The sequence below is a fragment of the Diceros bicornis genome, chromosome 10 (genome assembly GCF_020826845.1).
Source record: "Diceros bicornis minor isolate mBicDic1 chromosome 10, mDicBic1.mat.cur, whole genome shotgun sequence".
In the NCBI taxonomy this organism is placed as follows: Eukaryota; Metazoa; Chordata; class Mammalia; order Perissodactyla; family Rhinocerotidae; genus Diceros; species Diceros bicornis.
In genome coordinates, this window is record NC_080749.1 from 25,740,623 (window position 1) to 25,765,064 (window position 24,442).

General features: G+C 33.5%; 1 protein-coding gene across 1 annotated transcript in view; it reads right to left on the bottom strand.

The window, feature by feature from the left end:
* Positions 1-24,442, bottom strand: part of LRP1B (LDL receptor related protein 1B) — a 1,024,768-nt gene that overhangs the window by 489,927 nt on the left and 510,399 nt on the right. Inside the window, exons 30-32 of the mRNA XM_058548897.1 lie at positions 21,903-22,043; positions 17,132-17,257; positions 15,221-15,352 (exon numbers count right to left, since the gene is read on the bottom strand). Coding sequence (XP_058404880.1) covers positions 15,221-15,352; positions 17,132-17,257; positions 21,903-22,043 — 399 coding nt within the window. The remainder of the gene's footprint in view (positions 1-15,220; positions 15,353-17,131; positions 17,258-21,902; positions 22,044-24,442) is intronic.

Below are 24,442 nucleotides of genomic sequence, written 5' to 3' on the forward strand. Positions count from 1 at the left end.
TTGAAGTTTAAGAAATTACTGTTCAAAAATCCTTTTGATGATGACCATGACAGAACACAGTGGTTCTCAAATTTTCCACCATGATTTTTAGTGTATTTTGAAGTATAATTTTATCTTTAAAATTATATCTATGCAAAATTTATATATCTATGCAAAATTTGTATTCTATCTCTTGATACTTGAGTGGATGTAAGTACAGAAATAATATTTTAAGAACTTTTTTCACCCAGAAAATCTTCAAGTACAACTGATGCCAAGAAATTGAGCTGCAAACACTAGGACCTTGATTGCCTTTGCCTCACTTTGCTGGTAGTGTAGAAGTTCCACACCAAGAGAGGCAAGCCAGAGGCTACCATCCTGCCTAGTGCCAGGATCAGTGACTCAGAGATGTTATCCATGGAAAGAATCAGTCCATAAGAATAGAGAAATCCCAAACTCTCCCCAAAGGAACTGACTCTACTTGAAACAGAGTCTGGAGAAGTTCAAGTCTAAATGTGCTATCTAAAACAATGAAGATTTTGGTATTAAGCAATTAAGAGAAGGCTTTAGCTTATGACAGCAACAAGTTAAAATGTAAATCAATTAGCCAGCCAGACAAAAACACGGAAAGAGACATCAAAGAAGAGCTCTCCTGGAGTCAGAAGAAATCTCAAAGACTGGTCTCACAAACTATCCCTACCAGAATTTAATTGTATCAGAGAGGAGCAATTTATATCAGACGGCACTGCCAAAAACATTAGTGCAATCAGCTAGCATTTAGTGGAGCCCAACAAGTGGGTTTGATAGCAAATGAGGAGTTCAAACTCCATAACAATTAAAATCATACATATTTATATTCTCTGAACACAATGGAGTTGAATTATAAATCAATAACAAAAGGAAATTTGAGAAACTCACAAATATGGGGAAATAATATATCAGCCTCCTACATAATCAATGAATCAAAGAAGAAATCACAAGGAAAATTACAAAATACTTTGAAATGAATGAAAATGAAGACTCAACATATCAAAACGTATGGGAAGTAGCTCAAGCAGTACTTAGAGGAACATTTATAGCTGTATATGCATTCATTAGAAAAAAAGAAGGATCTCGAATTAATACGTTAACTTTCCACCTTAAGACCTGGAAAAGAACAGCAAACTACATGGAAACCAAACAGAAGGAAGGAATGATAAAGCTTAGAGTGGAAATTTTAAAAATACAGATAGGAAAACAATACAGAACATCAATAAAAGTAAAAGTTGGTTCATCTTTTTGAAAAGATCAACAAATTTGACAAATTTTTAGCTAGACTGCTGAGTATAAAGAGAGAACAATCAAATTACTAAAATGAGGAATGAAAGAGGGGAGATATCAATATTGACTCTGATAGCAAACCAGAAAAAGTTATCACAAGGAAAAAAAAAAACTGACCAGTATCTCTTGTGAAAATAGACACAAAAATCTTCAACCAAATACTGGCCAACTGAATCCAGCAACATATAAAAAAGGACTATACATCATGAACAAAGGTCATTTATCTCATTTGTACCCAAAGCTAGGTAGCTTTCAAATCTGGAAATACATTAACGTAGTACACCAAATCATGAGAATAAATGACAAAAGCTACATAATCATCTCAGCAGATACAGAAAAAGCATTTGACAAAATTCAACAATGCTTCCTGATAAAAATACACAACAAATTAGGAATAGAGGGATCTTCTTCAATCTGATAAAGGGCATCTACAAAATATAAACAGCTAACATCATCTAGTTAATGTATGGATATTGAATGTTTTTCCCTTAAGATCAAAAGTAGGACAAGGATGTCTGCTCTAGCCACTTCTATTCAACATTGTACTAGAGGTTGAAGCCAATGGAATTAGGCAAAAAAGAAAGAAGAGAAGAAAGAGGAAAAAGAGGAGGAGGAGGAGGGGCAAAGGAAGAAAGTGTAAAAGAAGAAAGAGAAGAAGAAATAGTAGAAGTTGAAGTAAAAGTAGAGATAGAAGTAATAAAAGTCATCCAGATTGGGAATGAAGAAGTAAACTCACTCTATTTGCAGATGACATGATCCTCTACAGTCATGCATCGCTTAACGATGGGAATACGTTCTGAGAAATGCATTATTAGATGATTTTGTTGTTGCATGAAATCATAGAGTGTACTTACACATACCTAGATGGTATAGCCTACTACACACCTAAGCTATATGGTACTAATATGGAATCACTAGCGTATATGTGGTCCATCATTGACCAAAACATCATTATGTAGTGCATGACTGTATATAGAAAATCTTGAGGAATCTACCAAAAACATATTCAACTAATAAACGAGTTCAGCAAGGTGGCAGGATGCGGGATCAATATACAAAAATCAATTGTACTTTATACACTTATAATGAAAAAGCCAAAAACAACATTAAGAAAATTCCACTTCAGTAGCACAAAAAAATTAGGGATAAATTTAATTTAAAAAGTGTAAAACTTATACTTTGAAAACTGCAAATCATTTTTGAAAGAAATTAAAGAAGACTCAAGTAAATAGAAAGATATCACATGTTAATGTGCTAAAGGCAATATTGTTAAGATCACAATACTCCCCAATTTTTTTCTACAGATTTATCACAATCTTTATTGAAATTGATAAGTTGATCCTAAAATTCATATGGCAATGCAAGGAACCAAGAATAGTCAAAACAATCTTGAAAAAGAAGAACCAAGTTGAAGGACTCACATTTCAATTTCAAAATGTACTAAAAAGCTACACTAATCAAGACAATAGGTACTCATAAAGATAGATACGTAGATCAATGGAACAAAATATAGAGTCCAGAAACAAGCCCTCACATTTACAGTCAATTGATTTTCAACAAGTTGTCAATGCAATTCAACAGTAAAAAGAATAGCCTTTTCAAAAAATGGTGCTGGGGTAACTGAATATCTACATGCAAGTCCACATGGATATCCACATTCACACACAAAAATTAACTCAAAATGGATCATAAACCTAAATATAAAAGCTAAAACACAACTTAAAAGGAAACAAGATTAAATCATAGTATCCTTGGAAGCAACGGTTTGTTAGATACAACACCAAAAGCACAAGCAAGAAAAGAAAAAATAGATAAAATGGACTTAACGAAAATTTAAAACTTTTGTGTTTCAAACTACATCAAAAAAGCAAAAAGACAAACCAGGGCACGAGAGAAAACTTTTGCAAATCACATACTTTATAAGGAACTTTTATCTAGAATATATAAAGAACTCTAGCAGGTCAACATTAAAAAAAAAAAAAAGCCCAGAACCCCCCAAAAAAGATGGGCAAAGAATCTGAGTAGATATTTCTCTCTATATATACAAATGGTCAATAAGCACATGAAAAGATGCTCAATATCATTAGGGATCAGGAAAATGCAAATCAAAACCACAATAAGATACCACTTCATATCCATTAGAATGGCTATAATAATAAAAAGACAGATAACAACAAGTCTTGGTGTGGATGTGGAGAAACTGGACCACTCATACATTGCTGGTGGGAATACAAAATGTTCAACCAGTTTGAAAAACAGTCTGGCAGTTCCCCAAATGGTTAAACAGAGAGTTACCATATGACCTATCAAGTTCATTCCTAGGTATATACCCTAGAGAAATGAAAACAAATATCCCCACCAACACATACATGAATGTGCCTAGAAACTTTATTTGTAATAGTCAAAAAAGTGAAAACAACTCAAATGTCTAACAACCAATGAATGGATAAATAAAATGTCACACGTCCATACAATCTAACATTATTTGGCAAAAAAAGTAATGAAGTACTGATATATGCTACAACATGGATGAACATTATGCTAAATGAAAGAAGTCAATCACAAAGGATCACATACCATATGATTCCATGTATACAAAAAGTCCATTTCTGTCTATAGACAGAAAGTAGATTAGTGGTTGCCTTATGGCTGGGAACTTAGGAGAAATATGAGAATTACTAATGAGTATGGAGTTTCCCTTTAGGATGATGAAAATCTTCTAAAATTAGATATTGGTGAGGGTTGCACAACTCTGTGAATACACCCAAAATCATTGACTTGCACATTTTAAATATGTGAATTCTATAGTATGCAAATTATATCTCAAAACAGTTGTTAGTTTAAAAAACAGGAATTATATTTTGAGGAATTATCACAAATGTTGAAAAAGATTTACAGCCAAAAATTGGAAACAATCAAAATGTCCAAAAATATTGAAAAGGTCAAAAATTTAAGATAATCCATATAATATAATAATATACTCCTATTAAAAATTGTATTTATAGATTTTTAATCATAACATAGCAAAATGTTCACGTTAGAATGCTAAGTAAAAGAAGCAAAACAAAATCTTATTAATAATAAGATAAGATTACTTGTATTTTAAAAACATAGTATGAACATCAATATGCCAAAATATTAATAGTTTCTGCCTGTATAGTAGTGGTGATTTTTATTTCAACTTCGTTTCATATTTCCTAATTTTTCAAATTTACTATAATGTATAATTTTAATAAAGAAGAATTTTTAAATAAATAAAAGTAATTATGAATCGAGATATGCCATCAATAAGTGATTGCTCAACTAATGACTATTACTTCACAAACTCATCTTAATAATGTTTAATGATTGAGCTGGTAGATGTCTACCTTTTCATTTATTCATCACTATTTTGAGTTAATAGGGTTTCACATGAACATTGAAAGTAATTGAGCATACAAATATACTCATTTGTATCCTTTATTAAAAGTATCTATAAATTCAAATCTGAGCCAAATGAGCTCAAAACATCAGTTGCTTTACCAGTAAGGTGGTATTAAGGGAGAACACTAAATGGAAACAATGATTAGGCTATAGTCACATTTTAAATAAGGTTATTGATAAGAATCACCAGTAAATCTTTGTTCTTTTCCCTACTAATCAGAATAATATGTGATAGATAACAAAATAAAAATTTTGAATCCTCTTGTTCCAGATTTAGAAAATAGCTTTTCATATATAATTAGAACCTTGAATTACCATGGAATCATCAATTCTTTTTAGTAGCTTAATATTTAATTTGTAAAGAAAGCAGTAACATAAATAGGATCTCTCCCGTGAACATTTGTTTTCCTGAAGAAACGAATGTTTCTTCAATACAGTCTGCTTTCTGTGTTCAAACTATGCAAGTCTAATTCTGATTCTGTTCACATAGATTTTAACGACTGTTGACTAAAAAAATAGATGGTTTCAAAAAATAGCCTATAGGTTGTTTCTGCTGAAGCTGTTAATGTAGGAAGTTGAATAGTCAAAAACCTGGAAGAGACCCAGAGAAATCATTATTCAGAAGAGGTGGTTTGTTTGTCTTAACTCTTTAAAATACTCTGGAGTCAGATTCATAATCCTTAAGTAATCTATTCTAGTATTTAATACACTGACAATCAAGTTTCATTTCTGGTTCCTACTTAATTTACATCTAGCTCCTCTCATTTAGTCCCCGGTAAAATTAAATAATAAATATATAAAACAAATACACTCCTAGACTAAAGAAATCAGTTTTGTTTTGGTTTTCAACATAGTGCTGGAAGAGTTCGCTGACAGAATGCTTTACCCATAGCAAATCATGGGAAATATACTATCCTTGGGAGAAGATTTACATAATTGCTCTTGTGCACCGTAGCAGGCATAAAGAACTGGCAATTGTTACCAAGTACTTTGAAGCTCCCTTCTTGGCCACATAACTGAACAGGAACACTTGATACAATACTAGAACTCATTCTAAGCATAGTTAACATCAGTCAACACTCAGCCTGCATTGGCGACAAAGAAGAAAGTAACTACACTAATAATTGTGCTGGTGTTACACACCTTTGTATCCCCCAGTCAAACCTAAGATAGCTATGAGCAATTTCTTGACAGAGCTTTTCTTAAAGAACTTTGGTGCCAGAGAGTTGTCAGTAGAAGATTTAGTGTAAGTTAATATTACGTGAAGAGTTTTCCAGACACCGGTCAAAAACTGTAAAGAGTGGTTGGAAGGAGTTGCTGGCTTTTGTTAAAGGATTTTTCTGGAATGCTGGCCAAAAGCAAATTTGGCAAATTCATGACATTAAAAGCTAGGTACTAAAGAATGAGATGACCAACATAACAAATAGCAGCCTAAGAAAAAGACACTGGGGGCCGGCCCCGTGGCTTGGTGGTTAAGTGCGCGCGCTCCGATGCTGGTGGCCCGGGGTTTGGATTCCGGGCGCGCACCGAAGCACCACCTCTCCGTCCATCCTGAGGCCGAGTCCCACATACAGCAACCAGAAGGATGTGCAGCTATGACATACAACTATCTACTGGGGCTTTGGGGGGAAAAAATAAATAAATAAAATCTTAAAAAAAAAAAAAGAAACAAAAAAAAAAAAGAAAAAGAAAAAGACACTGGGTCTGCTACTATTGAGGATAGTGGTGCTAATCCAGAGGCACACATCAGAATCATTGAAAACACACCTTAGATTTTGCCCTGGTCTAGGTTTCTCAACATTGGCACTATTAGCATTGCAACTGGGTAATTCCTTGTTGTAGGAAGCTGGTGCCTTGTTTAGCAGCATCCCTGGCCTTTCCCCAATAGACATCAGTAGCACCACATCAGTTTTGACAACCAAAATTGTTTCCAGATATTGACAAATATAATCTGGGGTGCACAATCGTATTCAGTTGAGAACCACTGCCATAGATCTACCAAGTTAGATATTTAGTACTAGGACTACTAACTATCCTCCGTCTCCAGCCTGGCTTTCTGAATCATACACACTGAACGGTCAGATATCTCTAAGCTTTTGACTTACATATTTTTTGTTGTTGTCATTGAACACTTGGATATTTCTGGAATCTTTTCTCACTTTTGTCTCACTCTAGCATGGTAGTGTAAAGAAAGCTAGGGTTTGGAGAAATATATATCTAAGTTCAAATCCTAGCTTTGTTTCATTCCATCTATAAGGCATTTGGCAGTTTATTTAAGCTTTATCTTTGTTTTCTGCCCAAAGAACTTCTCCAGGAATCCAAGGTTTACTATTAATTGGAGGCAAAAATGGTATCAAGACCAGAATCCTGGTGCTTCATGTTAATTCATCCTCACTTGCTTAAAGCCAAAATAAAGAAGCTGTCCCTTCAGGAGCATCAACCAAACCAACAGTCAAAATCCACCTGTTACACAACAATGTGGGGGATAATATAGATAAAACATCTATAATATTGTGAGAAGCACCATCTAATGCGGCCATCACCTGGTTATTCACTGCCTTTTCTAACCCCTTCTCTTGGAGTGTGTGCTGGACCTACTTACTAGCTTTTAATAAATAGAATATACCAAAAGTGATAGGAATCACTTCTGAGATTGGGTTACAAAAGGTCTGGCTTCCAACTTGTGTGTGCCCTCTTTCACTCTATTGTTCACTAGCTCTAAGGGAAGCTAACAGTCATGTTGTGTACTGCCCTGTGGAGAGGCTCACATGACAAGGAACTGAGGTCAACAGTCAGTCAGGAGTTGTGACCCTCTGTCAAACAGCTGATAAGGAACTGAATCCTGCAAACAGCCACATAGGAGCAGATCCTCTCTAATTGTGCCTCCTGATAAGACCACATCTCTGGCCAATACCTTGATTGCAGCCTCATAAGAGACCTAAGCTGACCCATAGAAGAAACTATAAGATAACGTGTTTATTGCTTTAAGTTACTACATTTTGGTAATTTGTTATACAGCAATAGATAACTAATAAAAACACAGTGGGATAAATTATTTTTTCTTTCTTCTCTTCATTCTCCTTCTTTTTCGATGGCAATGATCATCATTATCATCTCCCTCACTTTCCTCTCAGATGAGGCTGTACCATTTGTCCTCTGACCCTGAGTTTAGCAGGGGCAATCCTATACTTGGTGACCATATTATCATCATTCCCCCAAACCTGAGTCCTGATATTGCCTGTCAATTATCTTTCCCAATCATAATTGCAGTAGGATTAAAATTCTCATTATGAAATTATCAGGGATCTGATGTTGATTACTTCACTACTGGTTACTCAATACATGGCTTATGTCAATCTCAAGGGCAAAAACCCAAATGCCAATCCTGAATGCAGAATTTAATCTGGGCATCCTGAAGCAAATCTGCATCCATATCTCATCTCAAAACCTAGTTGCTTCATTGTTAAAATAAAAATACTACCTTCTTCGATAGATTATTTTGATGAATTAAATGGCATAAATAAATAAAATTTTCCAAACTTTATTCCTATAATGTAATGTGTTCAATATATATTAAGGTTTTTTCATGATGTTATTTTAATTTCTTTCTCTTCCAAACCCCCTCTTCCTAACCCACCTGTGGGTGATTAATTCTATTTCTAGGCTTCTGCTTCAGCCAAGTCCATGTTCTAAAAATACTAAGAAATTTATGGAAATAACTAGTTCCTTTTTCCTTTCAAGTCTCCAAAAAGATCCACTTACTACTTACCGCCTCTGGATAAGAATAAGGCCAAATGATAAAAAGGAATTAAAGATTCATTGCTTATGACCAGTCCAAAAACCAATTAAATAACTTCCCTTTTTCTCCATTAACTAGAAAATTGTCTACATGATTAAAAACTAATGGCCAACAATTTCAGCTGAATCATAGCTTTTTAATTTTTTTTTTAAAGAAAAGGTGTCAAAAAGAAAAATGGACTAACCCTTGGTTTTCTTAAAAGAGGAAAAAACATTTTTTCAAGATTAAAGTCACACTTACCAATATTAATGGTATCAATGTAGTTAAGGTAAAGGAGACTTCCTACATATCATTTGACCTGTCAACATATTCAGGGCTGAGTGTTTTGGGAATAAACAGGTGCCAAACTATCATCCAAGAGTCAGAGTAAAAAGTAATTTGAAAAACATCCAAAAGATTGACCTATCCATAAAAATACTTTCTTCACATATCTTTAGTGGTGCTTTAGTTGGATTTATGGTGTTGCGTTAAGATACTGTGCTTTGCACAAACACACTTGGTAAGGTGACTTGTCAATCTCTAAGCAGCTATTAATAATTTACTGTGAATTAGCATAACTAGGCCTTTTGAGATAGGGTTCTTGGTAACTCAGCTTAGATAAGGAAAAAAGAGAAAGACATCAGAATATCAGATATGGATGTAGCTCTGCTAAAGAGAATCCTGAGCAGCTAAAAAGAAAGAGAGCAGCACAGAGTGACTCAAGAGAGGGGAAATGAAACGTACCCAAACACAGATTGGATGTGCTTCATGTGAATTAGTTTAAAGCTGGTGTTGGGACCTTTCACTTTCATGAGGAGGGCTAACTGCCTGAGAAAGAAGTTTCTTGAGACTCACTTAAGCGATTCTTTCAATAACAGAAAGAATAATATACATCCCAAATAAGTTGACCAAAGCTTTCTTCTTAGTAGGTCTTCCGGGGTTTTTGGTTTTGGGTAACCTATTGAAGAATTCAGATGCCTAAAAGAAGCCTAGTTTTTTTATGTTTTGAGTTCATAAATTATCCAAAAATGATTTGTAAGATATTTCCAATAATTTGTTTAATTTGTAACGCCTTATTCTATGTATGCTTATATTTGTCTCCCAGGTAGTGTTAAAAAGTTTTTGTTTTCTTATGATAGTTACTACTTTACATCTTGGAAGATTTACTGTACTTGACCATACACAAATATATACAAACTGTTCACATGATTTGAAAATATACTCTTGAAGAAAATTTGAAATAACAACACAAACTAGTATTGGTTCACTGTCACAAGAACAAGAAGAAATTGAACCAGTCCTAAAAATTCACTTTGTAGCCAAGGAAATGCTTTTCATAAAATTGAAAACATGTCCCAAAGCAACAGCATTATATTTCTTAAGCTATTGCTGTCACTGACATACAAAGAATTCTTTCTATAATTCTTCTGTGGCCTCGGTTGGTGACAAAGTGGTTACTAGAAAAATTTTGTAAATAGCTGTTTTCTAAGACTCTAGGCATAGAAAAAAGATACTCTCACTTGAGTATTACCTGCTTCAATTATTAAATGAGTTTAAGGTCATATGATTCAGTATATAAATCAAAATAAAATATCATCTTCTACCAGCACAAATTTGCAGAAGTGCAGTGTTGTTTTAACAAGTAATGCCAACAATGGTTTAAATAAAATTTTGTTTCAGTGGTGACAAATACAAGAGAGCAAATGTAAAGAATTGGGAGTAGGACATTCCATTACCATGCAGCCTCTTGATCTCTCTGGGTTCAGTTTCCTTATGTGTAACATGAGGAAATGCTACTAGATGGTATCAAGTGTTCCTTCTAGTTCTAAGATTCAAAGATGTTCGTAAATGTTATGGGATTATTAAGGAGAGATTTTTTCTTGTAAATAGGTGACATTCAACTGTGTAAATGTGGGAATGGTATTTTGTCACATGTTCTCCTTCAGTGTTTTTTTTTTAATAGACTTCATTTTTTAGAGCAGTTTTAGATTCATGGAAAAATTGAGTAGAGATATCCCACATACTCTTTGCTCCCATACACGCATAGCCTCCCCAACTATCAACATCTCTCACCAGAGTGGCACATTTGTTATAAGTGATGAATCTACATTGACATATCCATAGTTTATATTAGGATCTACAGTTACATTAGGGTTTACTCTTGGTGTTGTATACTCTATGGGTTTTAACAAATGTATAATGGAATGTTCCTTCAGTGTTTTATTGTCTTAATAGCCAGATCACTAAGTGATGGTGTAAAAAGGCATTAGAATATTTCCCATAGTGAGTGCCAAGCAATGACGTCCAAATAATGGTCCTCTGATGCTCTCTTTAAAAAAAAAAAAAAGTACCTACAGATCACCCAAGCATGCATTACCTCAGAAACTATTCCTTGTTTATCTTTATCCTCCACAGCAACTTAGCTGTGATGTTCTACAGCTAACAGATAGTAATCAACATTTGTTAACATTGAGTTGGATAACTCAAATTTGAACAAAAGTGATAAAAGATGAAAAAAGAATATAAGCTTGAAAATTCTAGAAAAATAATCATTCTCAGAGTAGAATGTCCTCTATTCAAGTAATATTCTATTATGTGATTATTATGAAAAAGGTATAAATACCTCCACGGCGGGGTAGCAGGTACTGAATAGAGCATTACAGAAGATTCCACTACTGACTGGAGCAATGGGCTTTGTTTTGCAGGCTTTTCTCCTAACTAAAATATATCTTTTAAAGCATCAAATGCAGTATTCATTCATCAGGAGGAATATCACCCAGCAGGCAAGGATTTTCAAAAGCTTAATATTTTTTTTTCCAGTGGAATGGGATTTTTCCAGTAAAGTGATAAGAATGCTTTGAACATTTTAAATCTAGCCACAGGGTCTTCTTTCTTCTGTGGATAGTATCCAGAATTGGTTCATCTGGTGAAAGAAATCCTTTCACTGCAGAAGACTTTAATTCATTAGGACTAAAACTCAGCAAGATTCAGATCTGTTAATCTTCATGAAATGTACATGTTTGAACAATATATTTTCCCTGTAAAATTGTGGCAATAAAATAATATTACAGACATTATAGTAGTTACACTTAACAAATGATCCTCCTTCACACCATTTCCTTATTCTTATTAGAATAAGGGGCAACTGCACTTCCATTTTGTCATCTTTATCTTTGATTGATCCTGAAGTAGCAAGTATGTCCCTGAGTTGAACGCCATTAATGAAAGAAGAGGAAATAGAATGTCTGGTAAAGGGAACGAATAGAGGAAGAACCTATAATCAGGTAAAACATAAAGACCTTGGTAAAAGCAAAAAAAAATAGAGGCTGATGCATCAAAAATTATTTTCTCTATCTCTCTCAAGAACAATCCAGTTATTTTCTTTCCTTACCCCTGAAGCAACTTCACTCAACAAAGTTACAAAGCTCATATATTGTCTATAATGATGATATTATAAATTAAGTTGCTGACGCTTATTATGATCCTAATATATTTTCATGAAACACAATTAGTAAAGGATCAGACCATAAAGTAGATGGAAGCACAAAAATTACATGGAGAAGTGGTTGAAAGTTCTTGATACCATCACCACCACCACCATCCTCATTGGTGTTTCACTGGTTTATTGTCTAAGCACTGTCTGCTAGCCTCCTGGGTTTACATTTAATGACTTCAAATAGCTGGTGATGTTATTTAATCTTTAAAAATCTGGTCTACAGGGGCCAGCCCAGTGGTGTAGCAGTTAAGTTCGTGCAGTCTGCTTTGGCAGCCCGGGGTTCGCCAGTTCGGATCCTGGGCACGGACCTACTCACTGCTCATCAACCCATGCTGAGGCAGCGTCCCATATAGAAGACCTACAAATCTGCAACTATGTACTGGGGCTTTGGGGAGAAAAAAGGAAAAAGAGGAAGATTGGCAACAGACTTAGCTCAGGGCCAATCTTCCCCGGAAAAAAAAAAATCTGCTCTATGGACTGTTCATTATTATTATTATTATTATTATTAAGTTCATTTTCACTAAGGAAATTTACTAACCTACTCTTTCTGTCCCCAAAAAGTTAAGAAACAACTATTATTGTACGCAGATAACTAAATAGAAAACATAGTATCAGTCAAAAGCACAGGAAACTAAATACGTGCTAATTAGGAGTTTAAATATAGTTTCCAAGGCATGTTTGTAAATATATATCACATATGCCAATTTTTAAATTTATTACTTTCATTATTAGATATTGTTACTATTTCCTGAGCACTCATGTTATATTAGGCATAATGCCAAACACTTACATACATTGATCTAAATATTCCTGCACCCCAAAAATGAGGAAATTGAGCCTCAGAAAAATTAAGTAAACTACTCAAGGTCACAGAGCTGGTAAATGGTTAAACTGGCATTAGAATCCAAGTTGCCTGTTCCAAAAGTCTGGCCTCTTCACTCTATATGTTTTACTGGCCCCTAGGTCTCTAACCCACTTGATTTAAAAGCAAGTTTTACATTGCTGTTTTCTGATTAACAATAGAGATTTCAATAGATTCTTGAACATTCTAATTTTATATGACTATTCCATATGCCTACATTCTTTTGCATTTAGAAGAAGAAATAGATTTCCTAAAAATAATTTCTCTCTAGAAACATAATTTAAAAATATATGGCAGGTACGATATGAAGAACACCAAGTTTTAACTAATAACCTGGTAATTCCTCTAATGAAAAGCTACTTTGATACAAAATAAGTTTAGTATAATATTAATAATTATTGAGAATTTAGAAACAGGGAGAGTACTGTTCTCTGCAAATAAAATGATCCTCTATCATGGCACATTACATGAAACTTAACCATTTTAAGGCCAATATAAACCTCACAGAGCGAATTCAACTCATACAAATAATTTGTTTACTGTTAAGGAACAAGAGATTTACTAATGATCTAATTAGGATATTTAGACTGAATGGGTTATTTTCATATTCGTACTTCATGGAAATTTACCAAATACTTTCAAAAATCATTATAGAGTCTTTGAAAGAATCAAGTATGTGATACCAGCTAAAACAAGGGATTATGTGTATTTAGTAAAAATATATGCATATCTACATAAAATCCTTTCAGGAAGTTAAAGTTTTCTTAGTTTTGCACTTACCAAATCCTATATAATAAAATTCAAAAGAGTAAGATGCATGTAAATAAGTAGCAGGGTAGATTACGCATGGTAGGGTAGTGAGCCTTCCATGAAAAACTAGGTTTGATCAAACAACTTTGATTTTGGCAAAATTAACATATTGCTCAATAAAACAGGCTCTTTGTCTATATTTCCTTTTGGGAAAGGCCTTTTAAAAAATGTAGGGGGGCTGGCCCGGTGGTGCAGCAGTTAAGTGTGCGCATTCTGCTGTGGCGGCCCAGGGTTCGAGGGTTCGGATCCTGGGCGCACACCAACATGCCATTAGTCAAGCCATGCTGTGGCGGCGTCCTATATAAAGTAGAGGAAGATGGGCACAGATGTTAGCCCAGGGCCAATCTTCCTCAACAATAAAAAAAAAAAAAAAGAGGAGGATTGACATCGGATGTTAGCTCAGGGCTGATCTTCCTCACAAAAAAAAAAAAAATGTAGGAAGTTTGCCTCTGTGTGATTCCAAACATTTGCTGCGAAATAATTTACTTAAGAAAGGTCATCTTGTACTCGTTTGTGAAGATCCCCAGTAATTCATTAATTTGTATCCAAGAATTTCATTAACACATGGTTAAAAAAAATGTGTTGGAGCTGGAGGAAAAAAATAAGCTTACTACCAGAAGCCCACAAGCTGATGCTTAAGGATTTTTTTTTAAGATTATCAATCAAAGACTATTTGTTTTTAACCTTAGATAAAATTAAGTCTTTACAAATACAAAAAAATACTGGGAACATGCCTGTACATCTTCAACACTAAAACATTAACTCAGGAAGTATACTATTTGGTTGGTTGAGAGCTGAAAAATTTATTTTTATAAGTTTAAACCTTCCAGTGTAGAGTAATAAATCTGACTATTAATAAGAAGAGTATACTCAATGCTTATACTATGTCTGAATTTAACAATTAGCACAAAAAACCTTGGTACTTCAATAAACTTGACAATGTCTACCATCAATTCCCAATCATATACTCTTATTAGTCACAGCAAAATGTTAGTATCTAATCTGCTTTCTTTCACTGTAGCTAAAACAAGAAGGTAAGGTAAAATCTGACTCCAAAATGACACATACTATTTCAAAAGTAATTTAAAATGACTTAGTATTTATAATTGTTTCTATGCTTTGGATTTCATTTGGTACTACCTGTATTAGAATAGATAATCATATCTGGACATAATCTTTTAAATAAGATTATGTTTTAAGTATATAATGGATCAAAATGTTTTATGTATCCTTATATTTATAATTGGATAAAAGTAAAAATGTAATTTGAAAAAAAAAAACAAAGAGAAATAAAAATGAAGCAACCAAATGCCAATAATGGCATTTTAATTCACTTGCAATTCAAATAATATACTTTAGGAAATTTTACTTGATTTTTTTAAGGCAAAATATATTTAGAACAATTTGTGTTAGGCTTAAAAATTCATCTCTAATTTGTTTTCTTATTCTTCTTCTTGACTATCAGAGTACAGATGGAAAGGTTATATTTCCATCATGTTTAATAAATCAAGCGAAAATATTACACATAAATTATGAATAAAAAGCTATTTACCTGCATGGAAATCTATTCCCACAGCAAATGAAGTTCCTGATATAGGCATCAAAGCATCCGTTTTGTCAGTTGGTTCCAAAGGTATTCCCCTGATGCCTTCATGAACAGAGTACATAAGAAATGACTCTATACCTAAGTTGGAAAAGAAAAAATAAACCAAAATGAATATTTAACATTAAAATCATTCCATTAGCATTATTTTTAACAATGTTAATTTCTTTCATAAAAACATCTCCTAGCTTTTTTTTTTTTGGACACTACACTTCTGACTAGTTGACAGGTAGATAGATTGGTGGTTCTCAACTTGAGTATCCATCAGCATCTCCTGGAGGACTTTGTTAAAACACAGTTTACTGAGCCCCATCCCAGGGGCCTATAATTTGAATTTCTAAAAATTTCCCAGGTAGTGATGATGCTACTATTCTGGGAACCATACTTTTCATAAACACTGAGACAGATAACTCTTGGAAGCATACCTGGCCTCACAACCAAAATTCACCCCCTCTTCTCTAAGGCCCAAGCGTCTCTTTGCTTATGTAAGATAATAAATTTTGATTTTAGATATGATTTTAGGTAACTATATCACTGATACTTTTCTAATAGAGTTAGACTTCTTATAGCCTTTTGAATACTGAAAACACACCAAGTGCTTAATTTTTGCTACTGTCTTGCTTTTCCAGTATGAAAAATATGTTCTAAAATAAGCACATATACTGACTACCAGAAGTCTGCACATTGATGTGTATAAATTTTTCTAATATGTTAGAAAATATTTATAGAAATTTTTTCTAATGTTAAAAAATATACATATTTTCTCATTAAAACGAGAACACCTGTATTTAGATGTGTCTCTAACACTTAATAACTGTGTGACTTGGGCAAGCTAGTTATCTCTCTGTGTCTCAGTTTCCTCAGCTCTAAAATGAGGATAATAAGAGACCTACTTCACAAGGTTATTATGAGGATTAAGTGAATTAATATGTTTAAGGTACTTAGAATAGTACCTGGTACATAATAAGTGTCATATAAATATTTGATTTAACATAAAACACATGATAATATTAACATACATATGTCTCAAATAAGATTGAAATATTTTTTGAAAAATAAAATTAAGCTATGATCAATGGATAGAAAGACCACTCTAGAATCAAAGCTCTTTGGGACTAATAGAACTAGAGTCTATAAAACAAAAAGTAGGAAGATAGATTTCTTAAGTTCCAGCTCTTTTGCAGTGCTCTTCTCCCTCAGTCAAGCAAATTTGAGACCTCACATCCCCATTGGTACTTTCTCTTAAACAGTTTAAAGAAAGTAGACATAATTAAATTCAAATTGTATGGTAATTGCAGCCCATCAACCACTGCTTTTTACTTCAACTTTTGCCTAGTCAAGTTGAAGGTGGAGGCCAGCCCTGTGGCATAGCAGTTAAGCATGCGCGCTCCACTGCTGGCGGCCCGGGTTCGGATCCCAGGTGCGCACTGACGCACCACTTGTCAGGCCATGCTATGGCAGCGTCCCATATAAAGTGGAGGAAGATGGGCACGCATGTTAGCCCATGGGCAGTCTTCCTCAGTAAAAAGAGGACGATTGGCATGGATGTTTGTTCAGGGCTGATCTTCCTCACAAAAAAAAAAAAAAAAAAAAAGTTGAAGGTAGCTTCTCCTGGATTTGGTTAAAGGTTTAATAAACTGAGTTCCTGAAAATAACTAAAAAAGTAGGAAGCTTTACAAGAACAGTGATACTTAAACTATTTTAGATACATTAAAATCTCGTATATATGAGACTAAACAGTGTATCATTGTCCTAAGAACAAGCTAATATTATCTTTATTCTAATTTCTAACTGACTTTGCCCACAATCTGCACGGATGAAGTAAATGCATTAGAACTAAGATTTTTCAAGACCTTATACCTTGACAAGACACGCGGTTCTTTTGGAGATAATATCCCACTGTACACACGCAAGTTCTTGTATTTTCAGATGTTGGTAAACAAAGCTGAGAGCATCCACCATTATTTAGTTGGCAGGAATTGCTGCCTGCATAGAAGAAAAACAAATAAACATAAAATTCAAGAAAAGTAAAAAGAGTATTCTCAATATCAATAATTTGAACAAATATTTATGCTATTGCTGATTTCTAAATGCAGTTATTTCATATTGGTTGGTATCATATTTTATTCTCTTGAAGAATTTGAAAGTAGCAGATTACAGTTGAAGTCTGCCCTTCCAAAAAAGTAAATGGAGATCTAAGCACAGAATAGGGATTATAGACAACAATACTATAATCAATTTATGGTTTCAATTTAACTTTGAATATAATTCAAAGTTGCTAAGAATCTAGATCTTAATTATTCCTACCACAAAAAGGAAATGATAATTATGTGATGGGATAGAGGTGTTAGCTAATGTTATGGTGGTGATCATACTGTAATATATAAATGCATCAAATCAACACATTATACATCTTAAACTTACACAATGTTATATGTCAATTATATCTCAATAAAAATAAATTTAAAAATAAATAAATAATTTAGAATTTTTTTAAAAAGTAAAGGGAGGGATATGAGAAGACTCAGAGTTACAAAAAAGCAAAAGAAAATTGGTTTGTCATGAATACTGTCACAGACCTTTGTAATATTTTAAGATCACAAAAAGCGGGCTGGCCTGGTGGCTTAGCAGTTAAGTGTGCGCGCTCTGCTACTGGCGGCCTGGGTTCGGATCCCAGGCGTGCACCGACACACCGCTTCTCCGGCCATGCTGAGGCCACGTCCCACATACAGCAACTAGAAGGATGTGCAGCTATGACATACAACTATCTACTGGGGCTTTGGGGAAAAAAACGAAGGAAGATTGGCAATAGATGTTAGCTCAGAGCTGGTCTTCCTCAGCAAAAAGAGGAGGATTAGCACGGATGTTAGCTCAGGGCTGATCTCCCTCACAAAAAAAATAAAAAAATAAAAATAAAAAAAAAGATCACAAAAACCAGGAAGTCTCTCTTTTTTGATTTCTAAATTTCACTTCAACTCTACAGTTACTTCCTTTTCAAGAATACTTTATCCAAATGTGTCAAATACATAGCTAAGTTACATTACTAACTCAAAAGATTGTGCCATTGAAAGAAAGGAGGTATATGTGAATATAAATATTTAATTAATTTTGTAAAAGCAAAGGAATAAATTTTGCCATTCCTAGGAACATAATTATCTCAAAATATATTTAAAACACACCCAGAAGAGTCATGTTATTAGACACGTTAATTCTCCTCGTTCCTGTGTAGTAGCAGTGACAAATATTCGTCAGGTAATCACAAGTAGGCATTCTATAAAGATGTTCTATTGAATTTACTAGGCCCAATGTGCTAATTAAAGCTGGTAGCATGAAGTTAAGCAACTTATAACCTTACCCAGCAAGTTCATTAAATATCCCATTTTTACAATATTTTTATCATTCTAGGACATGCAATGCCATTTACTGGATGTTCAAGCTCTGACATGAAATGCAGTAAATTGAGTGAAAAGTACAAAGCATGATGAAAGCTATATATCAGTAGTGCTCTCTGGAAAATTCAAAATATCAATGCAGCTCATTATTTCTCATCTCCTGAATTCAAGATAGTCTGGTGGGATTTAATTGTTCAATCGAACCTGTCACAAGCTCTGTCATTTTTGAAGTGTCAAATACTCTAAACTTGGAAGATTTCTCATCAGGAGATCTACCACATTCTCTGCTCATTTCCTATAGCTGCCAGTTCAGCCAATGCTGAACTTCATCTTACATAGGGCCACATACTAGGATTGGACTTGCCCTGAACTTTTGAAATGATTATCTTTATCTCATATATAAACTAATGAAGATTGATTGATTGATTCCCCTTTTCCCAAGCTGACTGATAATACTAAGATGAAATTTCAGATTTCTGATTATTTTAATAATGAGATAATTATATTTATAGATTTATAATAATTCTATACTTGCAATATACATATTTAATTTTATAGAAAGCACATAAATGTATACTAACACAATGCCAATCTAAGGAGATATGCATTTGGATATATTCATATTTATGATTTATTTCAATTACCATAAAGACTGAGAAGCTGGGACGAGATGGACAAGTGATGCATAACTATAACGTCTGAAGAAACACCAAATGGAGAGAAGGGCCAACAAGGAAATTGAAGTAAAGAAAAATAGATTAGGGAAGAGAATGAATTTCTAAAAATAAGAGAAAATGAAGGGTTATATAACCTTGAAAATAATAAAAAAAAATGTGAAAAAAGAAGAAAAAGGAACTTCTGGGACTGTGCATTTTCAAATATAACTGCCATAATAGCAATATATATTGTATTATATTTATTTTCTGACAGATAATAAAATTAATCTATGTAAACAATGATGTATAATAATACACATCATGTATCATTTGTTTCATTTCTAAGGGAAAATTGATAGTGAAAGGGAGAAAAAGTAAAAAGAGAAATGAGTCATTATTTACAATAAGTATCTTTGCCTATTAAATATAGATTTAATGTAGGAAAAATATTAGAGTGATTTAAAAAGCAATAATTTAGGTGTGATTATCTAGCAAGTTAGAAATATTAGCTTGGCTTAATATTTTATAATGATATTGATGTTCAAACTTCATGCCTCAATTCTCTAGTGGAGCTAGAAAGTCCACTTGACTAACGAGAAGTCTCAGCTCCCTAGTGATCTATGTCAAAAATGATAAATGAAGTAGCTAATTGTACTTTGAAATCCAAAGAGGTAGTAATGTTAACACCTTAAATAGCCCTAAATTGCTCATATTTCATACTAATGAAGCTTTTAAGCTACTTGCTATGATTCTCTTAATGGGATTGTCTTTAATACAGATGCTTTCATCAGCATATTCTTATAGTAAAAATAGTATTTTCACTTCATTTTAAGCTTAGTCATATTATACCATTAACTTCTAAATGCTAGAGGTTCTTGTCAGTTTGGTAATACTTTCAGACTGCGTAGAATATCCAAATGTATCTATTGGATTAAATCCTTAAAAGATGAAGGAAATCTTGTTAACATGAGCAAAGCGAGCCAAGTGTGATATACTAAATTTTTCCTCCAAGAAACTTTACTGGAACTGTATTGAGAAAAATTCAAAATATTATATTAATTTACAATTTCAAACAAAGCATGTGCTTGTTCACATTTTGAAAAAGTTAATATAGATTTTTTTAAATGCCCTGTTTGGAAATACAATCTCTCTCTCTATTGTACTTTCTAATGCTGTGTTTTTCAGATATAATCTCATTAAGCATAGACTACGAACTAAAGTTTATTATAGTACTATAAGTTTTACACTTAACAAATATACTGTATTGAAATCCATAAAAATGTCATGATATTTTATTTATTGAGTACCAGGTTTTATTCCCAACTATATAATCTATTTCCCATGACTGGAATGCCAGTAAAATTATTTATTTTGATACAGAAAATGTTCCATTGTGGAATTTCTAGTGAAAATACCCCTGCTCATTATTATATATGATGACTAAAAAATGTCAGAGAACAAATACAGATTTGTGCATAGGAGTTTGGGTGTTGGCATCCCCTCAACCATGAAAGGAACCAAGTAATCATTTTAGACTGTTTTTTAAAGCAATTTTTTCCTCTTAAAAATATATTTTTTTTTTCATGAAAAAGAAATATATTTCCTGCTGCTCCTGGCAAGAAAGTATTCCAGAGCAAAATGTGGCCCATGCTCTGTATGGGGAAGGCAACCATGAATCTGGTCTTCATTTTGTCCCTGGATGTGCAGGTGTGGCTCTCAACTGGTCTCTCCAATAAATCCTGTCTGCTTGATGGTTGTCATCTGCCTTCAGAATTAGTGATGCCCCTAGTCCACTATTCTTATCTCTACTCGTCTCTGCTTTGGTCTGCATGCCCAAATCCCTTAGATGAAAACCCCTTTAAATTTTCTTGAAATTTTTTCCTAAGAAGAAAAGTCTATGAAGAAGAAAGAAAGAAAGATTTTCATGGCAGAGGCTAAAGTAAGAAAGTAGAACACAGAAAAAGATTTTCTCTAGGAAAGGGAGTTCTGCTAATGTCATGGATCATGAAGCAAAAACTAAGAAAGGACTAGCAGGTGTGGGGCTATACTGCCTGGCATCTCTAATCTAATTGCCATTTGGGCAATGTGACAAGTCCACCTATGTAAACCATCTGTTAGTTCTCTCACTCCACTTCACTGCATACTATTTGGATAAGCAAAAATAAAAAAGCAAAATGCTTAGAGTCAAACAATGTAGTGCTTTTGGATATGAAATTCTTACACTGACATGGTCCATCTGAAGTTCTCTAGTTCATTCAGTTTATGGGCTTAATTATACATTGTATACATTTTGCTGGGATTTTTTTCTTATTCTTATATTTTTTAATGAAGAACTAGATAAGACTTCTTTGAAGATCTGACAAACTAAGACTCCTTAAGCAGCTTTGCTAATGTTTTGAAAGCTCATTATATACCTTACGTTAAAGGCATTTCTTCTACAGTATTAAGCAGCATTTGCCTTTTTTCCCCTTTTTATTAGAAGCAAAAATAGGAAACTTCAGTTGTTGAATTGAGAAAATAATACGAGAAAAGAGAACATTATGTATTCAAAAGGCAGCCCGAATTCATCACGGTGTGACTTACCTTGCTGTGCTTCTTTGTCATACACTTTCATATGAACAACCCCAGAAGTCTTATTTCGTAGAACGGTGGGGTTTCTTCCATCTCTTTTGCTGCAGGTTCCCAGCTGAGCTAAGTTTTGGTCTGCCCACCACAGTTTCTTATCTAGAAAAATAAAAGATTTCTTTTTATTAAAAAGATAATCATCTCATTAAATAACAATAAACAACTATTAAATTATAATACTTTCTGATTTTTTTGTTATATTCCCAAACTCTGTTTCTAAGTGAAATAGTAAAATGATTTTACTCTTAAAAATGCAAACCATAGTGACATTTTATTGTTTAAATTTTCCTCCCCCCTCACCAAGTAGAGATTCTTGACTTTAGCTTTTCTTTTTCTCAAAAAACATAGGAAATAAAAGCATATTTCAAATTAAAATGAAATACAGACTTTATTATTTACATACTTAAGCATGATCGTATGTTCAAGCTTTTCATCATTGGTACTCTCTGTTACTGGAGTCTTCACAGTTATACTAACCTCTTTTATTTTTTTGTACAGTTTATGCCCCTTTCTCCAAAATTTTATTAATGCACACTATTGAGTTCTCATTTGATAGTAGAGAATCTGCAATGTGCCGCAGATAAAAAAGAGTCCTGACCCTCAGGAATCTAGTTTCTAATGAAAATTATACATTTATTATTATATTATTTCAAAGTGTCATAGCAAAACTAGAAGAAAACTATTATCATTCTCTTTTCATAGATGAGGAACCTGAGATTCATAGAGATTAACTATCTTAATCAAATTTACATATTTGGTTTTCCTGTCTCCAAAACTTTTGTTCTTTCTAAGGCTCCTTGCCCAGTGCATTAAAAAATTTAAGATAACGCAATAGTTCAAAATAAAGTTCACAATTTTAAAGGTTTTGAACAATTTTCAACAAGAATCTAATTAATGACAATTGAGACTACATCAATTTCTACCTAGACATTAAAGTGAGGTTATTTAATTCTATGAACAAAATAATGTAGTCTTTACCATCAAGGTACAGTTATTCTCATTCAAAAGCCAGGATATTTTGACTGAACCAAAGCCTAGGTTCAGGCATTGCAAGAACAATAATAATACAAACATCAACAACAATCATCCCTTCCTGAATCTGATTTTGTGTAATGCACAATTCTAAACACTATAGGTAGATTAATTCATTTAATCTACAACTCTACAAGGTAAGTACGATTATTATTAAACCATTTGACAGTTAAGAACATGAGGCAAAGAGAGATTAAGTAGTTTTCCCTGGGTCATAGAATGAATAGTGGCCCCAGGTTATGGACAAAGCACTGATTTCAGAGTCCCTGGTGTCAATCTTGTTTCTATAGTGTCCTTTTCCACAGATGGATGGAGTTCAGTCTTCTCTCTCTTGACATATATATATAGAACTTAGATTATGATGGTGAAGTTGAGTAGCCCATTCGCCTATGTTTTTATTTACACTCATGAATTTACATAAGAACAAAGAAGCTCCCTGTGAAGAAAAGAGCTAGAGACTTTGACTATAGAGACTATTAAGTGGTGTATAGCACAGTATAGTTGACCAAACACATGTGTTTCTGCTGCTATTTCTTCTACTACACCACTGTGATAGAAACATAAAAATACAAAACAGAATAAACCCGTATATGAATCCATATAACAAACAAGACAATGAGGGGCATATAAACAATGTATAAAAGATAATATGTGGATGGAAATTGGAAAATGGGCAAATGGGCAGATAAAGTTGCAACCTAGAACGTGATTTTAAAAAGGCTACAAATGAATGGAAGCCATCTCCCTCCACAGAACTCTGGATGACCTTGATTTCAGCCTATAAATAATAGAGTGGAAGTACAAAGAAAGGTTAAAAATAGGGTGATTAAGTGAAATATTTTTATATGTAATACCACCTACTGCCACCATCTCCCCCATTGCTTGCCCTGAATTTACAGAGGGCTTTCTATTTTTGCTGATAGAAAGTCTTAAATAAATGCATAACCATAGCTCTTTTTTAAGATACTCAGTGAAGAGGTTTGGGATATTAAGGCTGGTGCCCTATAATAAGGTTCTCTGCATTTTGGCATTTGGGGGACCCAAAGCCTGACCTCCTAAAGCAAAACCTGAAAGCTTCCTCCTACAAGTCACAGCGTCCAATGTCATACAGAGCTCCCAGTAAGAAATCCCCCTTCAAGGAAGATACCAAGGGAAAAGAGTTTTATTTTCATAAATGTAGAGGAAGCCCGTGATAGACACTCAGTCCTTTGTTACATGTCACAGGAAACCTAGGATTTCCAGTTTAGTGAGGAAAACTAGCAGAAAGAAAAGTAAATTCTAAGATAAACATGGGGACACAAAAAATAATAATTCAGGAAATATCTTTAAAAATCATCAAAGATATTCAAGTACATATCTCATTCTAGAAAAATTAAAGATGCTAAAAAAAGAAGCAATTAGAGAATAAGAAAGAACTCTTGGAGATTAAAAAATCATGTTTAAATAAAAATATTTTTAATAGAATG